The sequence below is a fragment of the Dendrobates tinctorius genome, unplaced genomic scaffold (genome assembly GCF_039654945.1).
Source record: "Dendrobates tinctorius isolate UK_male_01 unplaced genomic scaffold, ASM3965494v1 ptg000038l, whole genome shotgun sequence".
Taxonomy (NCBI): Eukaryota; Metazoa; Chordata; class Amphibia; order Anura; family Dendrobatidae; genus Dendrobates; species Dendrobates tinctorius.
The window spans coordinates 15,424,296-15,451,747 of NW_027361706.1; the positions used below are offsets into that span (position 1 = coordinate 15,424,296).

Here is a 27,452-nt window from a genome sequence, read left to right on the forward strand (position 1 = left end):
AAGGACCTGTGCACGTGACTCCCGACCTCCAATGGGAGATCGCCTCATGAGCATGCTCAAAGGAGCGGCAGAGTGACTTAGCCTCAGGAGTAACTTGCTGCGAAGCAGTATGTGAGAGGCTCTGGACTCCTGCTGTGTAGCCGCAGGAATCCGACGCCTAACAGATGCTACTGTGCAGGCGCAACCGACGATGCCATTTTGATCAAGAAAATGTTTTTCTCTTCCCACAATACTATTTGACTAAATAATAAATGAATATATGCATATTATCCATTGTATCACGCTACATCACAGGTGCTGTGTCATGATTTCTCTACTCAGAGTGTCTGGGACTCTGTGATGGACAGTTCTGGCATCCCATCCTGTGCTGGGGCGTGCTGAGCTGTTGGTGCTTTGATTGACATCTTGGTTGACCTATCTGACCAGAAGGTGCAGAGACTTCCACAGGTGCTCCATATTCTTGGTAATTGCCCTGTTATTTAGGTGAGCTGTCTGAGCTGTCTGGCCCAGATCATTGCCAGTCAAATGCTTGTTCTAAGCTCGTGCTCTCTGATGTGTTCGCCTGTACCCTGTGCTGTAAGTTCTGATCTTCTTCTGCTGCTGACCTTTGGACCGTGTTCAGACTACCCGTTTGTTACTGCCCCTTTGCTTATCTGCTGTTTCTCTGGCATTCTGACCCTGGCATGTGACCTGACTAGCGACTTCATATTTTCCCTTGGTTTACTATCTTTTGGTATTGACCCTGGAAAGTCTGACTGCGCTTATTCACAACCTAGTCGTGAGTTGTGACTAGCGTCACGCGATGCTGCCGGTGCCCGTGTAATGAATGTTAATTTCTTTTTTTCCACACAAAATGTTATGCAGTATGTAAAATAGAGGGCAGGTCAGTGAAGGATCAATGACCTGTCATAAGCCATAAAGATGAATATCTAAGCAGAGCACCACATGAAGACCCCCCCACAGGCTGCCGCAAAGCTCGAGAATCTCATTAACTGAAAACTGCAAATAAAGATTACACAACAACCACAAGATGGGTTTCATCAACAAAGGTATCATTTTAATCTGTATAACGGCACCAATCTGACACTGTCTGTAGTTTACTGAGCAAAAACCTGCTGACAAGTTCACTTTAAAGAGGTTGTTTGAGCACATAATATTAATGACTTGTCTTTAGGATATGTCATTAATATCTTATCGGTGGGTACATAATAGGAGCCAAACTGCCGCACCCAAAAGTGGCCACTACACATTCCATGGAGGCATACTGTTCATAGGCATAGGGCAGCACGGTGGCTCAGTGGTTAGCACTGCAGCCTTGCAGAGCTGGAGTCCTGGGTTCGAATCCCACCAAGGACAACATCTGCAAGGAGTTTGTACAGTATGTTCTCCCCGTGTTTGTGTGGGTTTCCTCCGGGTACTCCGGTTTCCTCCCACATTCCAAAGACATACCGATAGGGAATTCAGATTGTGAGCCCCATCGGGGACAGTGATGATAATGTGTGCAAACTGTAAAGCGCTGCAGAATATGTTAGCACTATATAAAAAATAAAGATTATTATTATTATTAATGTTTACATCTGCCAGTGGAGCTAAAAGCAGCTGATAGTGGGGCTGCTTGTTGTCAGACTCAATCAATCTGATATTGATGGTCTAGCCAAAAGATAAGTTATCAATATCACATGCCTGGACAAACCCCTTTAAGGTAAGTCAACAAAAATGCCTGTTCATATGAAATTTGATTTGAAGCTCTTGTCCTTTCATATGAATCAGAAATAAGAAGCTGATCTGACAATTCATCTGTGATGCCTTCAATGTAAAGATAATCTACCAGCGCTTCTCAAAATATCTGATGTGTATCGCCAGTCAGCTTTCGGCTTTTTAAAGGATCAATTGAGAGGCAGTTTTCCTCAGCTGTTCCAATGTCTAGTTTAGAATTAAATTAAAGAGAAGCTACATATGAAAATGACCTATTGATTAAATCAGCTTTTTGTGTTGCATCTATATATTTTTTTAAATTGGCAATGTTTATTTTTTTCATATTCCGATCTTTATACATTTTTATCAAAGGCAGGATTGCAATGAAGGGTATCACCTCTACACACAGTTGATAACTCAGGATCCACCAATCACAATAGGCGATATCACAGCTGACCCTGCTCCTCCTCCCTTCACAATGACTTTTGCACATGCTCAAAAGATACCTTAATGTAAAAGATAGTATCGGCATCCAACCATTGTGGCTGATATACATGTATTGTTTCCTGAAACAATAGTAAGAGTCTAAAAAATCCCAGTGGTCAGTATGAAAATTGCAAAAGTTCTAATTTTTATTTTTAACACAGATTATGATATGGAAAAAAAAATACAGTTCACACAGAATCCTGATTTGAACAATAGGTCATTCTCTGATCATAGTGTCCCTTTAAATTCTTTATGTGCTTGTTTTAATTTCACACAGGGTTCTAGAGATAGGGATAAGCAAAAGCCTAGCCTAGATTTAACTTTTTCATTGTAATGGTTTTTTAATTAACTAGGCTGAAGATACTTTACAAATATGCATGCTGGGGCCAAAAGTGTCCCAACACTGTATTTTCTCTCATCCGAGAGAACCGGGCCAAATTTGCTAGCCAGTGATTACACTGGCTACCCATCCATTCCAGATTCAGTATAAACTTATTACCCTCACCCACAAAGCTCTCCAATGCTCAGCACCACAGTACAGAGTTTTATCAGATTGTGATTACAGTAGGATCCCATTCTCTCGAAGGTGGAGACAATAGACAAAAAAAAAAGTCTCCATCTTCTCCATTCTGTCAGGCAGTGAATATCGGACTGCAGTCAGATATCATCCATAAGCAGTCCAATTTTTTCCAAAGACTCATTGACTTGCGTGGTTGAGTGCAATCTAAATATAGACTTCAAATCAAGCATGTTGCAATTTTTTCATTGGGCAGACTATCTCTAAGGAACAAGTTGGGCCTGTGCACGGCCCCATAGAATAATAATGGTCCTAGTGGGATCCAATGATTTGTAAGATCACACTGTACCCAAAATTACGGTCATCTGAACAAGACCTTACTCTTATATATAAAAATGATCAATGTATGACCACACACATGCCCCTTATTCTGCCTCATCTGGAACCCATTATGGAGCTGTGGATAGAGCTGATTACATTTTTTCCTGACAGTTTTTGATATTCAACTAGTTGAATGTCTGAATGCCCAGCACATACCAGCAACACTAGTCTCATGCCAGAGCACCATTTTTCCTCCCTTCACTCCCCTACTTGGATAAACAGGTAAATATGGGTTTAGTACATATTGCTAATATACTGTTTTTACTGTCAAGCACTGTTGTATTTTTTAGGTCCTGGTCTGGCTTTCATCGCATATCCAAAAGCTGTCACCATGATGCCTTTGGCCCCGCTATGGGCAGCCTTGTTTTTCATGATGCTTATATTCCTTGGACTTGACAGTCAGGTAAAAAATAAAAACTCCTACTGATGTGATTTAAATGTATGATAATTAAATGGACACTAATTACGACAAGCTTCGCATAAATCAAGAGTATGAGTGAATTAAGAGACATAATCAGCGATATAGAATGTGTTTCTTTCTCCACTTATGAGCCACTCCTCATCTACCCGTGATTCCTGAACAAACAATCCCCTGTGTGCAAGCAATTATTATTTTTTTAAGTAAGCTTTTCTGGAATTTTCTGAAATATATTTGTCAATTTTGATAATCATTGATGACACAGGTGATCATGTTACATTTTTAGATATACCCTTGTTTTTTATTATTTGTATATATATATATATATATATATATATATATATATATATATATATATATATGTAAACTACTTTTACTATACTTAATTAAGCAGACGCCCCAATCTTGTATGACTCAACTTTTATTAATTTTCAAAACTAAAAAAGTAAATGGCACTTGAATCGAGGATGCTCCTGGTCACAGACACCAGAGATAATTCTCTGTAAATTAATATATTATCAAAATTTACACAATTTATGCTGACTAGAGATAGGCGAATCCAAACACTAAAATTCGGCATCCGTACCAAACACTTATTGTTCGGGCACGGACACCAAACACGGACTTCACCAGGAAGTCCATGCTAATCTTTGGGTTCGGTCAAGCGAACAACGGATATTTCTCTCTCTGTCATGTGTATGACACATGGCAAACACTGCGTCTGATCGGCGGTAAAATCATTACCGCCAGTCAGACAGCGTGAGCCCACAGCTGTGGTTGGAGGTAAAAAGTTTACCTCCGGTAACTGGCGTCGGCTGATGGGACTACTGCTCCCATCAGGCTATGCCTGCTGCCACTGATAATAGCAAGAGCAGGCAGCGACCGATGGGAGTATTCATCAGCCGGTGCCTGCACTCTACATAAACAATTTTGAAAAATTGCATCTTCGCCCCATCCAGATTGAAACCTGTTTATCCTCAGACATGGATTACGGCGTGGCACAGAACGATGGACAGGTGAGGGATATGGTTGTTTTTTATTTTTGTTTTATTACAGGAGATGAGGGCTTCAATGAAATGATTGTTAGGTGAGTATAACTGTGTTTATTGTTTTTAAATAAAAATGGAAAAAGTGGGTTTGTTTTTAATTCAAGTAAAATACTTTATTTACAATATAACTAATAATTGAATGCATAGGTGTTTTATAGATGCCTATTCATTACTAAGGTTGATGTCACCAGACAACACAAAGGTGACATCAACTCCACAAATATGAACCCCACTTGCCATCAACACAGCGAAAATGGGAAGAGCTGGGCAAAGTGCCAGATTTGGCACATCTAATAGATGTGCCTTTTCTGGGCAGCTGCGGGCTGCTATTTTTAGACCTTGGGGGCCAATATCCATGGCTCCTTACCAGCATGGGAATACCAGCCCCCAGCTGTCTCCTTTAGCTTGGTTGGTTGTCAAAACTGGGGGGGACCCCACGCCATTTTTTAAAATAATTTATTTTAATTATTTAAAAAACAGCATGGGGACCCCTCTATTCTTGGTAACCAACCTTGCTAAAGCTGACAGCTGAGGGTTGCAGCCCCTAGCTGTGAGTTTTTCTTGGCTGGTCAAAAATATAGGGGACACCACGCTGTTTTTTATTTTTGAATTACTTATTTAGAGAGCTGACGAATATCCCCATGCACATGTTTTGGTACCTGAATCTGAACTTTTTTTTAACTGTTTGGCCCAACCCACCAGACCCAAACATCCAGAGGTCTGCCCATCTCTAACTATAAATGTATATTTTTGTATGCCACATCAAAAAATTAAAAAAGGATAGATTGACTTAATCAAACATTAAGAGGTAGAAGTAATCAAAAGTTGCTCAATAATTAAATGTAAGCTTGTCACAGATAATTTACGGTATATGCTTGTTATTTTTTCTTATCTTTTTTTAACCATCTTGCTTTATTGCACCTTTGATCAACCTTTCCCCATCTATACAGCAAAGCTGTCAAGTGACAGGCACAGGATAGGAAGCATCCATCTATGCTATGGGATCTAGTGACAAATATTAATTGTAAAATTAAAAAAGGATTGATTGATTAAATACTCATATTAAAATATGGATAGTCACACAAGAAAATCAGAAAATTTTATGAAAAGATGGGTTTAAAATAAAATCCTAATTTAAAATATGTAATTTTTTATACATTCCTTTTAAAGAGTTTGTCCAATACTAGGACAACCCTTTCTCACTCTGAATGTTTGCACCCGTTAAAATAAAAAACTTATGCTCACCTCCTGTGTCGGTGGCGTTCCAGCGGTGCCACCACTCGCTCTCCTGGGGCTCACGTGAGGTTGTTGCATGACATGAGCCCTGTGCACAATCAACGCTGGCATCACAGTCTCCGCCTTTGACTGTATAAGTAATCAAGAGGAAATGAATGGCCAGCCACAGCTCTCACCCCCTATTGATTACTTATACTTTCAGGATGAGACAGTGACACCAGTGCTCATTGGGCACTGGGGTCACATGAAGTTGCAACCTCATGTGAGTCCCGGGAATGCAAGCGCCAATACTTTTGGTACGGTATGAGGGGTGAGTATTAGTGTTTTTATTTTAACGTGGATAAACTTGGGGAATGAGAAGTGGCGGACCTAGTAGCTGACAACCCCTTTAATTCTTTAGAATGTTATTTATCGAATGTCTTCTTACATTTGCAGTTTGTGTGTGTGGAAAGCTTGGTCACTGCAGTGGTGGACATGTATCCAAAGATTTTCCGAAGAGGATACCGCAGAGAATTATTAATATTAGCACTTTCAATTGCTTCCTATTTTATTGGACTCATCATGTTAACTGAGGTAAGATTATCTATGGCTAATGACAATTAATTACTAGAGATGAGCGCATATGTTGAGGCTTGAATTCGGGAAATCACGCCATTTTATCATAGAGATTTGAGCCAGATCAAAGTTATTCTTTCAGAATGTTCCTTATTATGCTCGGAGATCTTTTCAGAGCCCTGCAACTCACTGTTAAATCCTCTGCACCTCCTCATTCTGCCTTACTCCACTGCACGGATCATCTTCGACCTGCTTAAAGCAGACCAGTCAGCAGGATTGTGCTCAGTAAACTACAGACAGTGTCAGGTTGGTGCCATTATACTGACTAAAATGATACATGTTTTGATGAAATCCGACCTGCCCCCTATTTTACACATTGCAAATAATATTGTGGGGCTAGAAAAAAAATTAAACTAAGCAATATGGTGGTGATACCTGCACAGTAGCATGTATCACATTCTGCATATAATATTGTCAGGTTTAAAAAGTTAAGGTAATCAAAATGGAGCCTATCGTGTTCCAATAGATGCTACTGCAGATGCGCCACCACCAGTGCCATTTTGCTGCAGCAAAATTTTTTTGATCTCCAGCAAAATGGCACCAGCAGCGGCACATGCTCAGCAGCATCAATTGCATTATGATAGATGCTACTTCTCAAGTGCTGCAGCGGGGCCATTCTTCTGCAGCCAGTTTTTATTTCTCCAGCAAAATAGCGCAGGTGGCAGCACATGCGCAGTAGCATCTAGAAATTGATAGAAGCTACTGCGCATGTTACGTTGGCATTGTGCTAGAGAAAAAAAATGTCTGCAGCAAGATGGTGGAGGTGCTTGCACAGTAACATCTATTGCAACAGATACTAATGCGCATGCGCCACCGGCACCACTTTGATAACTTTACTTCTTTTTACCCAACAATATTATATGCATAATGTGATACATGCCACTGTGCAGGCACCACTGCAGGTGCCATTTTGCTGAATCTATTTTTTTTCTAACCCCACAATATTATAGGCATTATGTAAAAAAGGGAGTAGATCACTGAATGATCAGTTTAAAAATTTCAAAAACTGACCATCACATCCAAGCATAAGCATAGTGTGAACAGGTGCTTAACCTAGAGTCACCAACTCATATACATTCAAGCAAAAAAGGAAGCACACTGTAGCGCCAAACCATGCAAACATGAAAAATGAATAATGAATTGCATTACTGCATTAGAAGTAAGAAAAATTGAGAAAGTTTAGCACATAAAATAGCCAAGTTATGTGTACCTGGAAGCCACGTTAAGGCATTTCTCGTTTTCCAGGTCCCAATTCTATGCCAATCCTCACTAAGACTGTAGTCTCCATCTGAATGGGAGCCAGGTACACATAACTTGGCCATTTTATGTGCTAAACTTTCTCAATTTTTCATACTTCTAATGCAGTAATGCAATTCATTATTCATTTTTCATGTTTGCATGGTTTGGCGCTACAGTGTGCTTCCTTTTTTGCTTGAAGGTATATGAGTTGGTGACTCTAGGTTAAGCACTTGTTCACACTATGCTTATGCTTGGATGTGACGGTCAGTTTTTGAAATTTGCATTCATTTACCTTCTGACTGAGCACTCCACCTGTTAGCTGCAGGCGTTTTTAATCAAACCAGGGCCATTTTCCCCTCCACAGAGATATAGACTTCAGTCCCAACAGAGGATTTTTCATAGGTTCCCATTCAGATGGAGACTTCAGTCTTAGTGAGGATTGGCATAGACAGGGACCTGGAAAACGAGAAATGCCTTAACGTGGCTTCCAGGTACACATAACTTGGCTATTTTATGTGCTAAACTTTCTCAATTTTCAATACTGCTAATGCAGTAATGCAATTCATTATTCATTTTTCATGTTTGCATGGTTTGGCGCTACAGTGTGCTTCCTTTTTTGCTTGAAACTACCCAGAAGGAAAAAGCAGTCAAAATTCCATAAAATACAAATTTTATTAGAAGATATTAAAAAATTATATAAGGACATACAGTGCATGGTTGGGGAAAGACAGAAAATGTAACGTCATCATGGTCAAAAAAGGAATAACCACACTGCACGCATCACACCAGGAAATAAAGTAGTATTGGATGTACGTAGATTACCAGTAATTGGCCAGGGAAGGAGTGGCAAGGAGTGTACAAAGACATCACCATATTGCCAGTTAGGAAAATGTCCTTTTAAATAAAAGACTTCCCTGTCCTTGAAGAACACACAACATACAAACCTGATGCTATGTGAGGCATCAGGAATAAAAGCTAATAGCTATATTGCGATACCTGGAAGCAGTGGTGGCAGTGGGGTCAATCCGGTCCCCGACGCGCGTTTCGGAGCCAAAGGACTCCTTCCTCAGGGGGTGTTCAACTACTATTAGCTTTTATTCCTGATGCCTCACATAGCATCAGGTTTGTACGTTGTGTGTTCTTCAAGGACAGGGAAGTCTTTTATTTAAAAGGACATTTTCCTAACTGGCTATATGGTGATGTCTTTGTACACTCCTTGCCACTCCTTCCCTGGCCAATTACTGGTAATCTACGTACATCCAATACTACTTTATTTCCTGGTGTGATGCGTGCAGTGTGGTTATTCCTTTTTTGACCATGATGACGTTACATTTTCTGTCTTTCCCCAACCATGCACTGTATGTCCTTATATAATTTTTTAATATCTTCTAATAAAATTTGTATTTTATGGAATTGTGACTGCTTTTTCCTTCTGGGTAGTTTCTATTAAATGTGCAGTTTTCTGTATACTGGTCAGTCTTAATATGTGGATCATGATATACAATATATATTAGTGATCATTTTCTATGGCCGTGTAATCATTGATTATCCGGCCTCCACATTATTATGTCTTCTGCCTATTTATTCCTTTTTTGCTTGACTGAATGATCAGTGACCTGTGATAAGCCCATACAGATGAATATGTAAGCAGAACACCACATAAAGCCCCGGCCAAAGATCAAGAATCTCATTAACTGAAAACTACAAATACAGATTAAACAAGAACCACAAGATGGATATCATCAACCCAAGTATCATTTTAATCAGTATAACTGCATAACTAGAGATGAGCGAGTAATGAAATACTCGGACTTGCTGTACTCATTGCGAGTAGCTCCTAATAGCGAGTTCAATGTAAGTCTATGGGAAGTCCGAGTAATGGTCAGAGAATGTGTGTGGACGGAGACTATGTGTGCGTGGAGAATGTGTGCGGGGTCTGTGGTTCTCTGTGTGTATGTGGGGCTGTGCTGGGCTAGGGGCCTGTGCGGGCTGTGCGGGCATCGTCCGATGGGACTACTTGTCCCATCCGGCTATGCCCGCTACAGTGACAGCATTAGCGGATGATGGGAAAGTAGTATTCCCATCATCCGGCTAATGTGGTGAATGTTAAAAAAAGACATACAGAACATACAACATATAACATATAGTACATACACATAACATACAACACATAACATAGAGTACATACTCACCGCACACACCTAATTCCCCGAAGCCATCGATCACTTGTAAAAAATTAAAATATTAAAGCAACCTATACTGACCTTTCCGCCATAGTCCCATTAATAACTAGGGTCCCATGTTGATCTCTCATGGAGAGCAGCCACATCAGCTTATGCGACTGCACTCCAGAAGCTCCAGCGATACAGTGACGCTGCGTGGCCAGCCAATCACAGTAATGCCACAACAAAGAAGGCGGGAGCTTTACTGTGATTGGCTAACACATGCCAGGCAGGAGATCTGAATATTGCGAGGCGAGTAGTGAAATTTACTCGCTAGGATTCGAGTACTGCGAGTACCTCATTACTCACCAAGTACCGAATCCTAACTAGTATACTCGCTCATCCTTATGCATAACCTGACAGTGCCTGCAGTTTACTGAGCAAAATCATGCTGAAAGGTTTACCTTAAATCTGGGTGTCATCCTCCGCCAATTTTGTCTCTGACATCCTCTAGCACCATGCACCATGATGGTACGAAACACAAGGAAGCCAAAGGCTTAGTCGATCTGAAATAAAGGAGACTGAAAAAGATCCACACAATGGGGAATGGCAAAAAGAAAGGCACAGAGGACCAGATGGCTTTTTGCAAAACAAATTGTAAAATAAACGTATATGGACTTCTGCAATTCTAGTGAGTTCAAGCCATCCCTAACTGGCAATAAGAGAATTTCCAGAGAATCATGAGGATTTGCATTCTGGAGAATCAATCTAGAATATATTGTGAGAAAAGCTCATGCAGTAATCAATTGCCACAAGTTTACGAGGATGGAACGGAACCCTAAATATATAATGGCTACACCCTTGATACTGCAAGATCTGACAAAAGACTGAATCCTATCTTTTAAAGTAAAAGAAAAAAGAACTGTCCCCGAAGGTGGACAACCCCTTTAAGATTTCCAGCTTTACATCAAAAGTTAAGGAAGAAGCTTTATCACTAACTTTCATTTTGTCTCCTAGGGTGGAATGTATGTCTTTCAGCTCTTTGACTCGTATGCTGCTAGTGGAATGTGTCTTCTGTTTGTTGCAGTGTTTGAATGTATCTGCATAGGTTGGATTTATGGTAAGTTCTTTAGCATTCATTTTAAAGAATACAATCTAGTACGTGTGGATCAAATTAAGCTTTTTTTTTTTACCATGTTGAACTGGACATATGATGCAATAGCGGCTACAGAGCGGAATCTTTTTTTTTTTTTTTTAAGTCGCCTCTATGTTGCGGAGATATCACAAATCAAAGTATTTGGCACCTAATGAGTTAACTTTACCTTTATCCAAATGGGTGTTTTCATTGGGGGCGTGTACTTTTTCCTGCATCAGTTATTTGATAACACCCACTTCGACTTAACAAACGTTAACTCATTACGAACCAAAACACTTTTGATTTCTAATATCGCCGCAACGGAGAAATTGATTTAAAAAAAAGTTTAATTTACTTGAGCAACCATCATTATCTTGTGTCCGGTTCAAAATGTAAAATTTGTTGAAAGATTCTCTTTAAGAAGTCAGCTTACGTTCCCGCATTGAGTTTTTGACGCTGTGGAATTTCTGCACCAATAGTTTCAATTAGGTCACTTTGTGTTTTATTTTTTTTTCATTGCTTTTGTGTGTGCATTTTTTTTAACAAGCAATTTTATCACAATTTGTCTTTTTGGAGTGTCATGCTTTAAATAAAGCTGCTTTGTTTTTGATATTTCCTGTTTTTGTTTTTGGCTTTAACAAAACTTTGATTCACTTCGATGCGGATTGCAATGTGTTTTTGAAGTGTTTCTGCCTTGAAAACACGCTTAAAATGCATGTGCGTTTTTTTGCCTGTGGAATTTCCGCACTTAACACAAGTCTATGGGGACATTCCACATGGAAAACTCAGCCCCCGAGAGAAATTGACATGCTGCGGACTTGAAGTCAGTTTGCGCTGCACTAAAAAGCACAGTAGGCATGACATTTCTATATGAAGAGATAGGAGGCGTATCTATAGATAGAGTGAATGTATGGCCAACAGCTGTTTAAGGGGTATGGAAATACAGTAGGTCCTACAGCAAAAGCAGGGGGGTTTGAGCAGGGGGTTGGACCAGATGGCCCAGGAGGTCCCTTCCAACTCTACGATTCTATGATTCTATGAAAAGTACAATGCAGTCTTTAGGATAAGTTCCCTTGATTATTGGTTTTTACTTGGCTCATTAGAAATTTAAATCTACGAAAAAGAGGTCCAATAGAGTTTTTCATATAGGCCGGGTTCACACATGCGAGGAATACGACCGAGTCTCACATGTTAATACCCGGCACTGCTCCCGGAACTCAAGAGCGGAGCGTGCGCCTCCAAGTATTTCTATGCAGCTACATGCTTCGATCTGAGTGCCAGCGGCAGTGCCGGGTATTAGGATACGAGACTCGGCCGTATTCCTCGCATGTGTGATCCCGGCCATACTCTAGTCCTCAGGCCCCCAATAGATCATATTTTCATTTTTTCCTTAGTATTGTACAGGTTTGAGAGTGGGAGGCAATTTATATTGCCTTGATAATAATTCTATCACCTGTGCAATACTAACCGCTGCACGACCAGCTCTACCCTCGCCTACTGTATTATCACCCATCCCTTGAAGATTGTGAGCCCTCGCGGGCAGGGTCCTCTCTCCTCCTGTACCAGTTATGACTTGTATTGTTTAAGATTATTGTACTTGTTTTTATGTATACCCCCCTCACATGTAAAGCGCCATGGAATAAATGGCGCTATAACAATAAATAATAATAATAATAATAATAATACTAAGGAAATTCTGAAAACAAGATCTGTTGGGGTCCCTGAGGACTGCAGTTTGGGAAACACTCGTCTAATGAGCATATGCTTTTGAAAATTGAACTTTGACAGATTAAACATCTTGTGCTATGTAGTATTGATGCGCATTGAAGACAGTCTTTATGTGAGCTCAGGTTGCTTCAGGAAACTTAACCACATTTTTCTTCAGGCGGTGATGGTAATGGAAGGCTGATATTTTGCCTTAATATTACCATTTTCGTTTTTAGGAAGCAATCGGTTTTACGACAATATTGAAGACATGATTGGGCACCGTCCATTCTTCTTAATTAAATGGTGTTGGATGGTTTTCACCCCTGGAATTTGTGCTGTAAGTTTATTAGTATAGTTTTTTTTTATAATGACTAAGCATTCGTATCTAGTGTTAATTGTTGATGACAATTTGCGATCTAATTGTCAGTAATTATAACCATCTACGAAGCAATAATTTTTTTAATTAGTTGTAAAGCATGACTGTGATAACTTTGTTTTTTTGTTTTTATATATAGTAAAACCAGAAAACTGCTGTAAGATTTATCCATATTTATTTGCTTAGGCGAAACAAAAACCACTGTTGATCCAGGTTAGATTTAATGTAACAAGTAATGTAACAAAAAATGTATAGATTGCAATCCCTGTTTTTTCTATACTTAGGAGTCTGGGCTGTGTGTTTCAAAGTTGATAAGAAAATCTACCAATTAAGTGCTTTTATAATATATTATGCTTTTCACTTTTATTACAGAGCATCTTTATATTTTTCTTGGTGAAGTACAAGCCACTAAAGTACAATAATGTATACACCTACCCAACGTGGGGCTATGGTATAGGATGGATGATGGCGCTGTCATCTATGGTCTGCATTCCACTGTGGATAATAGTGAAGGTGTGGAAGACCGAAGGGACAATATCCGAGGTGAAAGTTCTCAAATGTTCACGATGAAAAAATACAAATTTTTAGAGTTATTTTGTATTTCATAGATAATTATATATATATATATATATATATATATATATATACAGTACAGACCAAAAGTTTGGACACACCTTCTCATTCAAAGAGTTTTCTTTATTTTCATGACTATGAAAATTGTAGATTCACTCTGAAGGCATCAAAACTATGAATTAACACATGTGGAATTATATAATTAACAAAAAAGTGTGAAACAACTGAAAATATGTCTTATATTCTAGGTTCTTCAAAGTAGCCACCTTTTGCTTTGATTACTGCTTTGCACACTCTTGGCATTCTTTTGATGAGCTTCAAGAGGTAGTCACCGGAAATGGTCTTCCAACAGTCTTGAAGGAGTTCCCAGAGATGCTTAGCACTTGTTGGCCCTTTTGCCTTCACTCTGCGGTCCAGCTCACCCCAGACCATCTTGATTGGGTTCAGGTCTGGTGACTGTGGAAGCCAGGTCATCTGGCGTAGCACCCCATCACTCTCCTTCTTGGTCAAATAGCCCTTACACAGCCTGGAGGTGTGTTTGGAGTCATTGTCCTGTTGAAAAATAAATAATGGTCCAACTAAACGCAAACCGGATGGAATAGCATGCTGCTACAAGATGCTGTGGTAGCCATGCTGGTTCCGTATGCCTTCAATTTTGAATAAATCCCCAACAGTCTCACCAGCAAAGCACCCACACCATCACACCTCATCCTCCATGCTTCAGGGTGGGAACCAGTCCATTCGTTCACCTTTTCTGCATCACACAAAGACACGGTGGTTGGAACCAAAGATCTCAAATTTGGACTCATCAGACCAAAGCACAGATTTCCACTGGTCTAATGTCCATTCCTTGTGTTCTTTAGCCCAAACAAGTCTCTTCTGCTTGTTGCCTGTCCTTAGCAGTGGTTTCCTAGCAGCTATTTTACCATGAAGGCCTGCTGCACAAAGTCTCGTCTTAACAGTTGTTGTAGAGATGTGTCTGCTGCTAGAACTCAGTGTGGCATTGACCTGGTCTCTAATCTGAGCTGCTGTTAACCTGCGATTTCTGAGGCTGGTGACTCGGATGAACTTATCCTCCGCAGCAGAGGTGACTCTTGGTCTTCCTTTCCACATGTGTAAATTCATAGTTTTGATGCCTTCAGAGTGAATCTACAATTTTCATAGTCATTAAAATAAAGAAAACTCTTTGAATGAGAAGATGTGTCCAAACTTTTGGTCTGTACTGTATATATATGTATTATATATATATATATATATATATATATATATATGTATATGGTGGTGAAAAAGTATTTAGTCAGCCACCAATTGTGCAAGTTCTCCCACTTAATATGATGAGAGAGGCCTGTAATTGACATCATAGGTAGACCACAACTATGAGAGTCAAAATGAGAAAACAAATCCAGAAAATCATCTTGTCTGATTTGGCAAGATTCATTTTTCAAATTATGGTGGAAAATAAGTATTTGGTTATTAACAAAAATTCATCTCAATATTTTGTTATATATCCTTTGTTGGCAATGACAGAGGTCAAACGATTTCTGTAAGTCTTCACAAGGATGGCACACACTGTTGGTGGTATGTTAGCCCATTCTTTCATGCAGATCTCCTTGAGAGTAGAGATGAGCAAATTTCTTCGGATTTTGTCCCCGAATCTGATTTTGACATATTCAGGCCATATTCGAACACTATTTGTGCCGAATGTTTGTCTTATGATCGGTTCCGAACATATTCGGAAATTTCTACTCCCATTGACTCTAATGATGTTCAGCTGTGTTCGACGAATATTGCAAAAACAAAATTAGATTTTGATCGTATTCAGAACCGAATCCGAACAAATTCGCTCATCTCTACCCTAGAGCAGTGATGTTTTGGGCCTGTCATTGGAAAACACAGACTTTCAAATCCCTCCAAAGGTTTACTATGGGGTTGAGATCTGGAGACTGGCTAGGCCACTTCAGGACCTTCATATGCTTCTTACGAAGCCACTCATTCATTGCCCTGGTGGTGTGCTTGGGATCATTATCATGCTGAACGACCCTTGCTGATGGAAGGAAGTATGCACTCAAAATCTCACAATACATGGTTCCATTCATTTTTTCATGTACACGGATGAGTCGTCCTGGTCCATTTGCAGAGAAACAACCCCAAGGCATGATGTTGCCACCCCCATGCTTCACAGTAGTTGTGGTGTTCTTTGGATGCAACTCAGCATTCTGTCTCCTCCAAATATGATGAGTTTTGTTTCTATCAAACAATTCTACTTTGGTTTCATCAGACCACATTCTCCCAATACACTTCTGGATAATCTAAATGCTCTCTTGCAAACTTCAGACAGGCCCAGAAATGTACTGGCTTAAGCAGGGGAACATGTCTGGCACTGCAGGATCTGAGTTCATGGCAGCGTAGTGTGTTACTGATGGCAGCCTTTGTTACAGTGGTCCCAGCTCTATGCAGGTCACTCCCTAGGTCCCCCCGAGTGGTTCTGGGATTTTTGCTCACTGTTTGTGATCATTTTGACCCCATGGGGTGAGATCTGGCATGGAGCTCCAGAACGAGGGAGATTATCAGTGGTCTTGTATGCCTTCCATTTTCTTATTATTGCCCCCACAGTTGATTTCATCAGACCAAGCTGCTTGACTATTGCAGATTCATTCTTCCCAGCCTAGTGCAGGGCTACAATTTTCTTCTGGTGTCCTTCGACAGCTCTTTGATCTTCACCATAGTGGAGTTTGGAGTGTGACTGTTTGAGGTTGTGGACAGGTGTCTTTTATACTGATAACAAGTTCAAACAGATGCCATTACTACAGGTAATGAGTGGAGGACAGAGGAGCCTCTTAAAGAAGAAGTTACAGGTCTGTGAGAGCTAGAAATCTTGTATGTTTTCAGGTGACCAAATATTTGTTTTCCACCCTAATTTGCAAAATAAATCTTGCCAAATCAGACAAAGTGATTTTCTGGATTTGTTTTTTCATTTTGACTCTCATAGTCGTGGTCTACCTATGATGTCAATTACAGGCCTCTCTCAACTTTTTAAGTGGGAGAACTTGCACAATTGGTGGCTGACTAAATACTTTTTTTCCCCACTGTATATATATATATATATATATATATACACTCACTGGCCACTTTATTAGGTACACCATGCTAGTAAGGGGTTGGACCCCCTTTTGCCTTCAGAACTGCCTCAATTCTTCGTGGCAGAGATTCAACAAGGTGCTGGAAGCATTCCTCAGAGATTTTGGACCATATTGACATGATGGCATCACACAGTTGGCGCAGATTTGTCGGCTGCACATCCCTGATGCGAATCTCCCGTTCCACCACATCCCAAAGATGCTCTATTGGATTGAGATCTGGTGACTGAGGAGGCCATTTGAGTACAGTAAACTCATTGTCATGTTCAAGAAACCAATCTGAGATGATTCGAGCTTTATGACATGGCGCATTATCCTGCTGAAAGTAGCCATCAGATGTTGGGTACATTGTGGTCATAAAGGGATGGACATGGTCAGCAACAATACTCAGGTAGGCTGTGGCGTTGCAACGATGCTCAATTGGTACCAAGGGGCCCAAAGAGTGCCCAGAAAAAATTCCCCACACCATGACACCACCACCACCAGCCTGAACCGTTGATACAAGGCAGGATGGATCCATGCTTTCATGTTGTTTACGCCAAATTCTGACCCTACCATCCGAATGTCGCAGCAGAAATCGAGACTCATCAGACCAGGCAACGTTTTTCCAATCTTCTACTGTCCAATTTCGATGAGCTTGTGCAAATTGTAGCCTCAGTTTCCTGTTCTTAGCTGAGAGGAGTGGTACCCGGTGTGGTCTTCTGCTGCTGTAGCCCATCTGCCTCAAAGTTCGACGCACTGTGCGTTCAGAGATGCTCTTCTGCCTACCTTGGTTGTAACGGGTGGCAATTTGAGTCACTGTTGCCTTTCTATCAGCTCGAACCAGTCTGCCCATTCTCCTCTGACCTCTGACATCAACATGGCATTTCCGGCCACAGAACTGCCGCTCACTGGATTTTTTTTCTTTTTCGGACCATTCTCTGTAAACCCTAGAGATGGTTGTGCGTGAAAATCCCAGTAGATCAGCAGTTTCTGAAATTCTCAGACCAGCCCTTCTGGCACCAACAATCATGCCACGTTCAAAGGCACTCAAATCACCTTTCTTCCCCATACTGATGCTCGGTTTGAACTGCAGGAGATTGTCTTGACCATGTCTACATGCCTAAATGCACTGAGTTGCCGCCATGTGATTGGCTGATTAGAAATTAAGTCTTAACACACAGTTGGACAGGTGTACCTAATAAAGTGGCCAGTGAGTGTATATATATATATATATATACTGCTCAAAAAAATAAAGGGAACACATCCTAGATATCACTCAATGTCAAAATCCAGTTGCAAATCTTTATCTTTACTCAAGTAATGCATTGAGAGCAATAAAACATAAAAATGATTATTGTAAATTAAAATTAATATCCCTTGAAGTGTGATTGACTTGGAGTTACATTGTGTTGTTTAAGTGTTCCCTTTATTTTTTTTGAGCAGTGTATATATATAAATATATATATATATATATATATATATATATATACATTTAATGTTACTTTTCTGTGGAATGTTTTTAGTCATTAAAAGTAAAATAAACCATACAGAAGCAGCAAAATTATTGTCCCTAGACAATAAAGAGTTTTTTTGGGTTTCCATGTTTTCACTAGAATAATGTGCAAATTACACAATATTAGTAAAGTGAAACTTCTCGGTGAGTGAGTTGATGAACTGCAGTGAAAAATGGTCTTCTACAGCAGTACTTCAGTAAGTTGTGCCTCGCTGGCTCATTGGCTAGTGAGGCAAGGGTATGCACCAAAACTTGAACCAAAATCACAAAAAGAGGCATCATTTACTCCTGTAAAGACTCCTAAACTGTTGCACTGAAACTCTTGTGCACGGACACACTTGTAAAGTCAATTAATTGTCAGCACAATATCCCAGTAATTGCCTGTTTCTAGGCATGGAGTGTGCTCTGAAAACATGTTTCAGGCTGTGTGTCTAGCTTCAGCAGGATTCACTGAGCTAACCTGACTTACTCTTGTGTTCAATGAATGTTGCAAGGCCTACGTAGGATGGGATAGACCGATTCGATTGCTAACACATTTAACGTAAGAGAAGCCAGGAAGTGCAGTGTAAGGAATTTTGAGTTCTTCACACCTAACCCCTTTTAAGGAGGTTTGGAATTTCCCACAGGATATCCTTATTGCTCAGGTATTAGGTATGGCCTGTAAATTATGCTTATGACTACTAGGCATTGGCTGAAGGAGTGTTTTGACATGCGTTAACTCTTCTAGAAGCCAAAAATCTGCAGATTGCAGAGCAAGTGAGGCATCAACAGGAGATTCAACAGGAGGGCAGTGGAATTGAGCAAGAGGCTAAATGTGCAGGGTCCAAAGCGAAGAGTAGCATCAGGGAATGGGAAGCCGAGCTTTGAGTAACCTGACTGAAGAGTAAAGGTTGGAGAAAGAGCATCTGGCAGTGGTAGGTGTAGTATATTGTAGCATCAGTTTTTAGGATCCACCTTCCTTCATTTTTTAACAGTAATTGGTTGTGATTACCACCTTGCATGGGGTACCTTACGTTTTCAATCCCTACAAAACCCAAAGTTCTAGGATCAGCATTATGATGCTCTTGTATATCTTTATTGAGTGGGGGGCCCCTTTACCAGTAGTAACTGATGGAAAATTCTCCCTAATATGAACAAAAAGGGGTATTAGTGTGTTTCCTATGTAATAAGACTTTCAGGGAGAGAAAACCAAAAATATTGGTTTTGCAATATTCGTCGAACACAGCCGAGCGTCATTAGAGTCAATGGGAGTAAAAAATACCGAATATGTTCGGAACTGATCATAATCCATACATTCGGCATGAATAGGGTACGAATATGGCACAATTATGGCAAATTCAGATTCGGCGACCGAATTCAAACAAATTTGATCAACTCTACAAGTTGAGAGCGCAAAACGGCCATCGTCCTTCACAGTCCGCTCACTTTTTGCCTACCATTTTGTTTTCTACATTGATGGAATAAAGGATTTTACTCACCTAATGAGTGCTGCTTTCCACTTTTTCTTGGAAGACATTGAATTATTTCTTATGCGAGCGCCACCAATATTTTCTGTATACGGCAAACTTCTCCTCATGTGGCAATAATTTATGCTATTATCATGAAGGACTGGTGCCGTAATAGCTCAGTTTGAATTTATGATAATCTATGACTACTAGTCATTGGCTGAAGGAGTGCTTAGCCATTCGATAAGCCAGATATCTGCAGAGTGGAAGTGCAAAATCAACTGGAGACCCAGTTGGAGGGCGGTGCCGTGGTGGCATTGAGCAAAAGGCCAAATATACAAGGACCAGAACAAAGAGTAGAATCGGGAAAGCGGAAGCGGAGCACAGAGGACCTTAATGGAAGATCAAAGGCTGGAAGGGGCATCTGGTGATGGTAGATGTGGGATAATGCACTGCAACAAGGTGCTATGTAAATACTTTTGGCGTAAGCTCCCCTAGTAGAAGCATTGGGTAGTAAGCATTTTAAGTTTAAAATCTATTAATTTACAAAGGAAACAAACTGTATAGCCGCATTTGTTCATATTCGCATGAAACATTGTACAATTTGTTTTGTATTATTTTCTTGCCCCTAACCCAATGCAACCCTCTTCTTTTTTTTGCAGAGATTTAAATCTTTGATATTACCCAGCCCAGATTTAAAGATGAGAGGGAATCTTCGAGTTGCCGCTTGTACAAATGCTGTAAACGACTGTGACGCCCAGCTCAAAGGTGATGGAACCATATCGGCCATTACAGAAAAAGAAACGCACTTCTAATGGATATTTTATTTGAAAAGTTGTTGTTTTGTAAAATAAGAATATGAAAAGAATATTATTTCACTCAATTAATAGAGGCTCACCTGTTTCGCACAAATTTTAACATGTTTAATTTTAAAGTGTACACTGTATTATGCTCCAAATGATTTTTTTTTAATTATATTCTATAAGTGACTGATTATAAAACCAGTATTGTATGAGGTTTTTTTAGTGCCAAGTTTATGTAATGTTGTGATACTGGTCCATGTTTTATAGAGCTCTAGACACATGTATAGCATTGTTGTAAAATTTTTATACCTTGGATTTTATGAAGCATGGTGTTTCCATAGGATATTCTTTTCATCTAATGTACACAGTTATGACCATTCCAGCTGGTAATGTAAGTCTATGAAAAAGCTTGTTATTATGTAGTTCCGGTTTTGAGCTCATTTTCCTTGTTTATGACCTATCCATACAATGGCCGATCGAGTTACCTGTTTTCTTTTAGCCAAGGGAAAAAAAGACTTAATTGCTAATACATGGTGAATTCTTGTATTGTATGTTTCTATATGACTAAACAGTTTTTTTCCATTGTGATAGTACTTGTTTATACTAAAGAAAATGTTAACTAATCAAATTTTCCTTTGATGCCTCATGAAATTCTCCACATTGGCCTTTAAGTAAATTCTGAATTGGGAGAATTTAATGAGGATTCTCTGTCACTAAATAATCATTAAAAAAGTTGTCCACTACTTGGACAACTTCTCATTCCCCTCGCTTGGCCCCCATAAAATAATAAAGTTTACAATCACCTCCTGTGCCGACGCCATTTCCGCAGTGTTGGTACTCCGTCTCTCTGGACTCCAGTGCGGTTGCTGTGACACATGACGCCAGCGCCCAATCAGCCCTGGAGTCATTGTCCCGGCCTCCTGACGAATTGAGCAGGAAGAGGAAGTCAGAGATCAGCTACAGTCCGGACTTCCTCTTCATGTTCAATTTGTCCAAAGGCGGAGACGGTGACGCCAGAGCTGATTGGGCGCCAGCGTCACGTATTACAACAACTGCACGGGAGCCCTGGCGAGAATGAGTACTGATGCTGTGGGTACAGCACCGGCTTGGAAGGTGAATATAGGCTTTATTATTTTAACGGCGCCAAACATTTTGATCAAGAAGAGCTTGTCCTAGCAGTGGACAACCCCTTTAATAGCAGAAAGGCAGAAAACATTGTCTCTTTTCCTAGTATACTGTACTTGTTTCCTACCATATAAGAGCTCATTTCCTAGACCTTGACAGCGGCCAATGCGCACAGTACTTATTGTATAATTGAATAGGGCTTGGCACTGACCTCCCATAATAAAACGATACGTTACTTGAAATGATGGTATCATATACCCTTCTTCCAAAATATCCACTGATACTATTAAAACTTTTAATAGGGATTGCTTTTGGTATTATTTATTCAAATTTGTATTAGGTATTACTTCAAATGAGTAAAACGATGTACCCAAAACTAACTAGATTATTAAAGTGCAACTGTTGGTCTAAATCCTTAATATCTGGATTTTCCAATAATTCTGTCTAATTGTGAGCAATACTTGACAACTCTCCTATGGCAGCAAAAGTTATCTCAGTGGCATGTCTGCCATACACGCCACCTTACTTGTCCCAGAGACAGCCAATAATCTGGCTTCGTTAGTAGCACAGGAGCTAATGGTTATAAAACCCAGAAGAAGCAGGATGAGAGCTAAACATGGTGTTGTGTTAGGCTACTTTCACACATCCATCTTTTTGAATCCGGCGAAAAGTGTGAAAACTGGATCCGGAATTGGATCCGGTTTTGTCACATAGAAAGTAATGATCGCTACATCGTGCCGGATGTACATGCGGCGGTCCCTGTTCTTTCCGGATATGACAAAAATGCGCCGTCCGGCGTCTACAAAAAAGTTCCCTGCAACGTTTTTTGGCAGTGCCGGAGCGGCTTTTTAAAGTGTGCATGCCCGGACACTGTGTGATTTAACCCCACAGGTGCCCGCAAAGCGCAAAACTCTCTCTCTCTCCATACCTTTCTTTGTCTGACTCACTTGTTCTCCCAGCCTCTCCTGATAGCTCTCATCGCTGCGGCTCCCGTCTCTACAGCTGGCTCTCGTAGCCCGGTGCTGCGGCTCCTTTAAATTTTATCCAGGCCGCATGTGGCGATGCATCCACATCCGGTGTCACCGCTACAGGCCGGTTCCAGCGGCACGGCTTTTCGCCGCACGCCGCCGGAACCCTGAAACCGGATGTGTGAAAGTAGCCTTAGGTTTCAACAATTGTGGTGGCTTTCCTTTGCACAAGTAAGTTGGTGGCAGTCCCTTGCACAAATAATAGGGGTCTAGAGTGCATTGCAGACACGCCACCAACAATAGGACAGCTGAGAAATAGTGCTCTCAATTAAAAAGAAATATTGGAAAATCCACGCATTAGGGAGCCCTCATGAAACTGGATTAGCGGCCAAACAAGTTGGCGTGTTAGATTTTAACAATTGTGGTGGCTGTCCCTTGTAGGACAAGGTGATGTCAGTTGTGTACTGAGGACACACAACCAACAATACGAGTGTTGAAAAATAGTGTTCTCGATTCAAGAGAAATATTGGAATTTCCATCTTTAGGGACAGGAAAGATATATATCTTTGTACCTTTAGGGACTTAGCAAACTGTTAAAAGACAAAACTGGTTGGCTGAGTATTGGATATATCACATCATTCTTTTTCATTAATACATACTAAAAGTGATGTTTTAATAAAGTTAGAGGATATTGTTGAAGAAGAGTACGTTTGTACAATAATATACGGCACTGAACTACCTATCCCTTTAGCAGTCAATAGGTGACATTTAGTTCTTATAATATTTTTTCAGGTTATTCTGTGCATGGGTGAAAGGATACCGTTGAGATGGCAAACTTGTTAGGGGTTTTGCTCTTCTTTCTATTATCTATTCTCTGTATTTTCTTCATTTTTCTATCAGAATATTGATTTTCTGTTAATGGAAAACACCATTAACGGCTGATATCATTGGGGTCTGACTCTCAGCACTCCACAAATCAGTTGATGGAAGATGCCATGGTGCTTGGTGGGTGCTGCAGCCTCTTCCGCCCTTTGTCTACACTCCATCTATATAATATCGGCTATACTGGGTATTGCAGACTTGTTCCCTTGAAGTCAAGAGGACAATGCTATAATTCCCACTACAGCCATTACTGTGTAGATGGATTACAGGTAGCCCAGCATAGCAGAAAAAAAACTCAGCATTTGCAAAACACACTAACTCTGCAGAGTCAGACACTCATTGATCGCTGCCTTGAGTCAGAGCTTCAACAATCAGATATTGATGGCCTCCACCAAGGAGGGGAAAACTCATGAAGCTACTTTAAATCCTGTTTGCAAAATATCTGTACAAACCAAAGACCATAAAAAATATGGAAACATAAAGTCAGTGACCTGCTGAGCATTGGCCCAGGAAATGAGCAATACAGAGACTATATCAGGAATTAGATTACAGTTTGTATTTCTGCCTTTTCAGAAAATCCTTTATACTCTTAATCGAAGAAATCCATAAATCAAGTGTTCTTGGTTGTATGTAAATTACGTTCCAATTTTCTCCCAGCAATACATCTGGAAGAAGAAGAAGAAGAAGAATGTTGCCGCCCCTGCAAAGGCGGGTAGCTTAAAATCGGAATTTTTTTTAGCACTGTGCAACTAAAGCAATGGATTCATATGTATATAAATATTTCGGTTGGAGATCTTCTTCAACTTATTCAGCCAGCTAGAACTGCCAGAGATCATGTTTACATAAATGAAGTCCTCTAACCGCTCAGCTAAGCTGCTATTGTTAAATGTGAGTAATTTTTTGTGTTGGGATACCATAGTTGACGTTGAACCAAAGCTAAAATGACTATATTGTTTCAATCTGTCATATTAAATTACTAAAATAGAAAAAAAACAATGTTAATTCCATCTAACATTGTCAAATCACAATCTACATTAAAAATATAAAATCTAGACACACACTTAGGCTGCTTTGAGTCAAGGCAGATTGACTATGGCTCATTGTCATTCTGGGCATGCTCTGACCTTGACTAAGGTCAATATGAAGGAAGGGGGGAGTAGGGGAGCTGTGACATCACCTATTGAGCATTGCAGATCATATGTTTTCTACTATGCATAGAGGTGTCAACTAGTGATGAGCGAGTATGCTCGTTACTAGAGATTTCCGAGCATGCTCGGGTGTTCTCGAGTATTTTGGCGTGCTCAGAGATTTATTTTGTGTCACCGCAGCTGCATGATACATGTGGGGGTTTCCTAACAAACAGGCAATCCCCACATGTATGATCCCAGCAAAGAGCAAACAGATGAACGGCATACTAGGGCACACAAGTCACCACATTACCTTGACCCGTAGAAGTGAGTAATCGCGAAACGGCCGTTGTCCGGCACCTCCCTCCCCTAGCATACCTCTACGTCCTGCATGTCCACACATTTGATGGAAATTATGTGAAATAAAGACTCACAGTTTTTCAGCTACATCGGTGAGTGCTGCATATTTCTTCTTTTTTTGCTTCACATTGAAATCCCCACATGTATTCAGGCTGTCTCGCAGCCGCAAATCATGCATCTATGGTGACAAAAACTAAATCTCCGAGCACGCCCAAAATACTCGGAGATCACCCGAGCATGATCGAAAATCTCGAGTAACGAGCATACTCGCTCTTCACTAGTGATCACAAAGTCTCCTTCTGAGTCCGCAAGTAATCAATTAATTGATGGGAAATGTTTGATTTTCCTGTAGTGCCACCATGGGGAGAAATAAAGCATTACATAGTTACCATTCAAATCCATAGCTTGTCTGTGTAACATATGTCAGGATAGGACCCAAATGTAAAAGTGTGCTATTTGTATCCCCTGTGTGGTCAAAAGATGAGGATCCTTTATGGAATCCCCTCTCCCCACCTCTGTCAACTCAGAATTCCCTATCAGGATATTTGAAAATACATTTTCTAAACTTGCCAGCAAACAAACTGTTGGGTTACTAATATTAATATAACAAAGATTTTCAATAGATTGTGTGTTGATTTTTATTTAATTCTGGGGTGAGTACTGAAAATCTGCTCTTTCAAGATAATAACAGCTGATCTACCACTATGCAGCAATTCTTCATTCAATGTTTATATCTGGCTACTGCCACAGATGCTACAAGTTGATCAGTGAGGATATCAGGTGTCCTACCCCATCGATCTAATGCCGATGATCTCTTCTATGGATAGACCATTAACATCTTGTGACCAGCAAGTCAACCACTTTAACTAGACTCAACAATTCTAATCATTATGTGTTTAAGCGTTTTGAAACAGTAAATAAATTTGTTTTTTTCCGCTTTTATTAATATCACCCATAATCTTGAAAAACAAAATGAAATCATTTTGACCGGTAAAATAAAAATAACAAAACTAAAATAATGTGGTTGCATAAGTGTGAACACTCTCTTATAACTAGTGACGTGGTTGTGTTCAAAATTAGTCAATCACATTTCAATTCAAGTGAAATAATAGTCAGTACACAGATGCTATCATGTGCAGAGATTCTGATTAGCACTATGGCCTGGAGAAGATGGAACCCTTTTCTTACAATTAAAAACATCCAAGACCAGCTACGTTTTGCCAAAGCCTACAAACACACCTTTCTCCCAAAAGAATGTGAGAAAGCATGCTATGGCCTGATGACATCAAGGAGGAACCTTTTCGGACATAATTCTAAAAGTTATGTTTGTCACAAAGCCAACACTGCACATCAACAAAAAAACACCATACACACAGTGAAACAAGTTGGAGGCACCTTTATGCTTTGGGGCTGTTTTTCAGTAGCTACAAATCGGGCTTTAGTCAGGGTAGAGAGAATTATTAACAATTCCAAATATGAGTCAATTATTGGAACAAAACCTTCAGGCCTTTGCTAAAATGCTGAAAATGAAGAGGAGTTTCACCTTTCAGCATAACAACAACCCTAAGCATACCTTCAAATCAACAAAAGAATGGCTTTGCGACTTTGCCAGAAATTCCCATCCAGAGTCCAGACCTGAATCAAATTAAAAAAAAAAATCTGTGATTTGACCTGAAGAGGGTGCTATACACTGAAGATGTTCTTGCAATGACAGATTTGGAGCTACTGCAATTAAGAATGGTCAAACATTTCCAATTCTAGATGTGCCATGCTGATAGCCTCCTACCTCAAAATACTGAATGTTGTCTTAAATTCAAAATAGACATCAGTAAAGTATTAGTTTAAGGGTGTGCATATTTAAGCAACCACATAGTTTAGCTCTTTTTTATCTTTTTTTCCACCAGAAAAGATTTCACATTATTTTTCAACTGAATTGTACAGATTATGGGAGATATTAAAGGAAATCAGTCATGTAAAAAAAGTTATTAACCTGCAGATATAATGATATTCTGCAGGTTATTAGGGTTTTGAACCTGTGCAGCACCTGCACTGTGAACCCTGCTGCCAGGCGGAAATTAAATTTATTCCTCCTGGCAGACTCGAGCCTTCATTCATAGAGTGGGCATGGGTGGCTTCTGTCACTTCTTAGTGAATAGTGGGTGACAGCTGTAACCGCTGCCCAGGCATTGATTGACAGGCTGTTTGGCTGTTATGCCGGAGCAAGAAAATGCCTGGTGTGAGGCGAAAGAGAGGGAAAGAATCTAAAAGTGAGCCCTGATGATGGGGAACGGGGAGAAGGGACACCCCTAAACACTCACTTAAGGCTGCACCCTGAGCTTCCTATCATCCCTAAATGGGTCCTTTCCCCCATGAGTGATCACACGACTAAACTCTAACCTAAGCCTTGAGCTAGCCTTAACTAGTGAGACTCACTTCTAAGGTAAGGAAACAAACAGGGAGAAATCAAACAGCAAGTAGAGCTTCACAGATTAAAATGGAATAACTTCTCCGGGGAGGTCAA

General features: G+C 40.2%; 1 protein-coding gene across 1 annotated transcript in view; it reads left to right on the forward strand.

Moving 5' to 3' along the window:
* SLC6A11 (solute carrier family 6 member 11) overlaps positions 1–21,055 on the forward strand; it is a 325,430-nt gene extending 304,375 nt beyond the window's left edge. Inside the window, exons 10-15 of the mRNA XM_073574234.1 lie at positions 3,370–3,482; positions 6,218–6,355; positions 10,816–10,918; positions 12,877–12,977; positions 13,389–13,559; positions 20,329–21,055. Of these exons, the coding sequence (XP_073430335.1) occupies positions 3,370–3,482; positions 6,218–6,355; positions 10,816–10,918; positions 12,877–12,977; positions 13,389–13,559; positions 20,329–20,481 (779 nt within the window). The 3' untranslated portion in view covers positions 20,482–21,055. The remainder of the gene's footprint in view (positions 1–3,369; positions 3,483–6,217; positions 6,356–10,815; positions 10,919–12,876; positions 12,978–13,388; positions 13,560–20,328) is intronic.
* Positions 21,056–27,452: the final 6,397 nt, after the last annotated feature.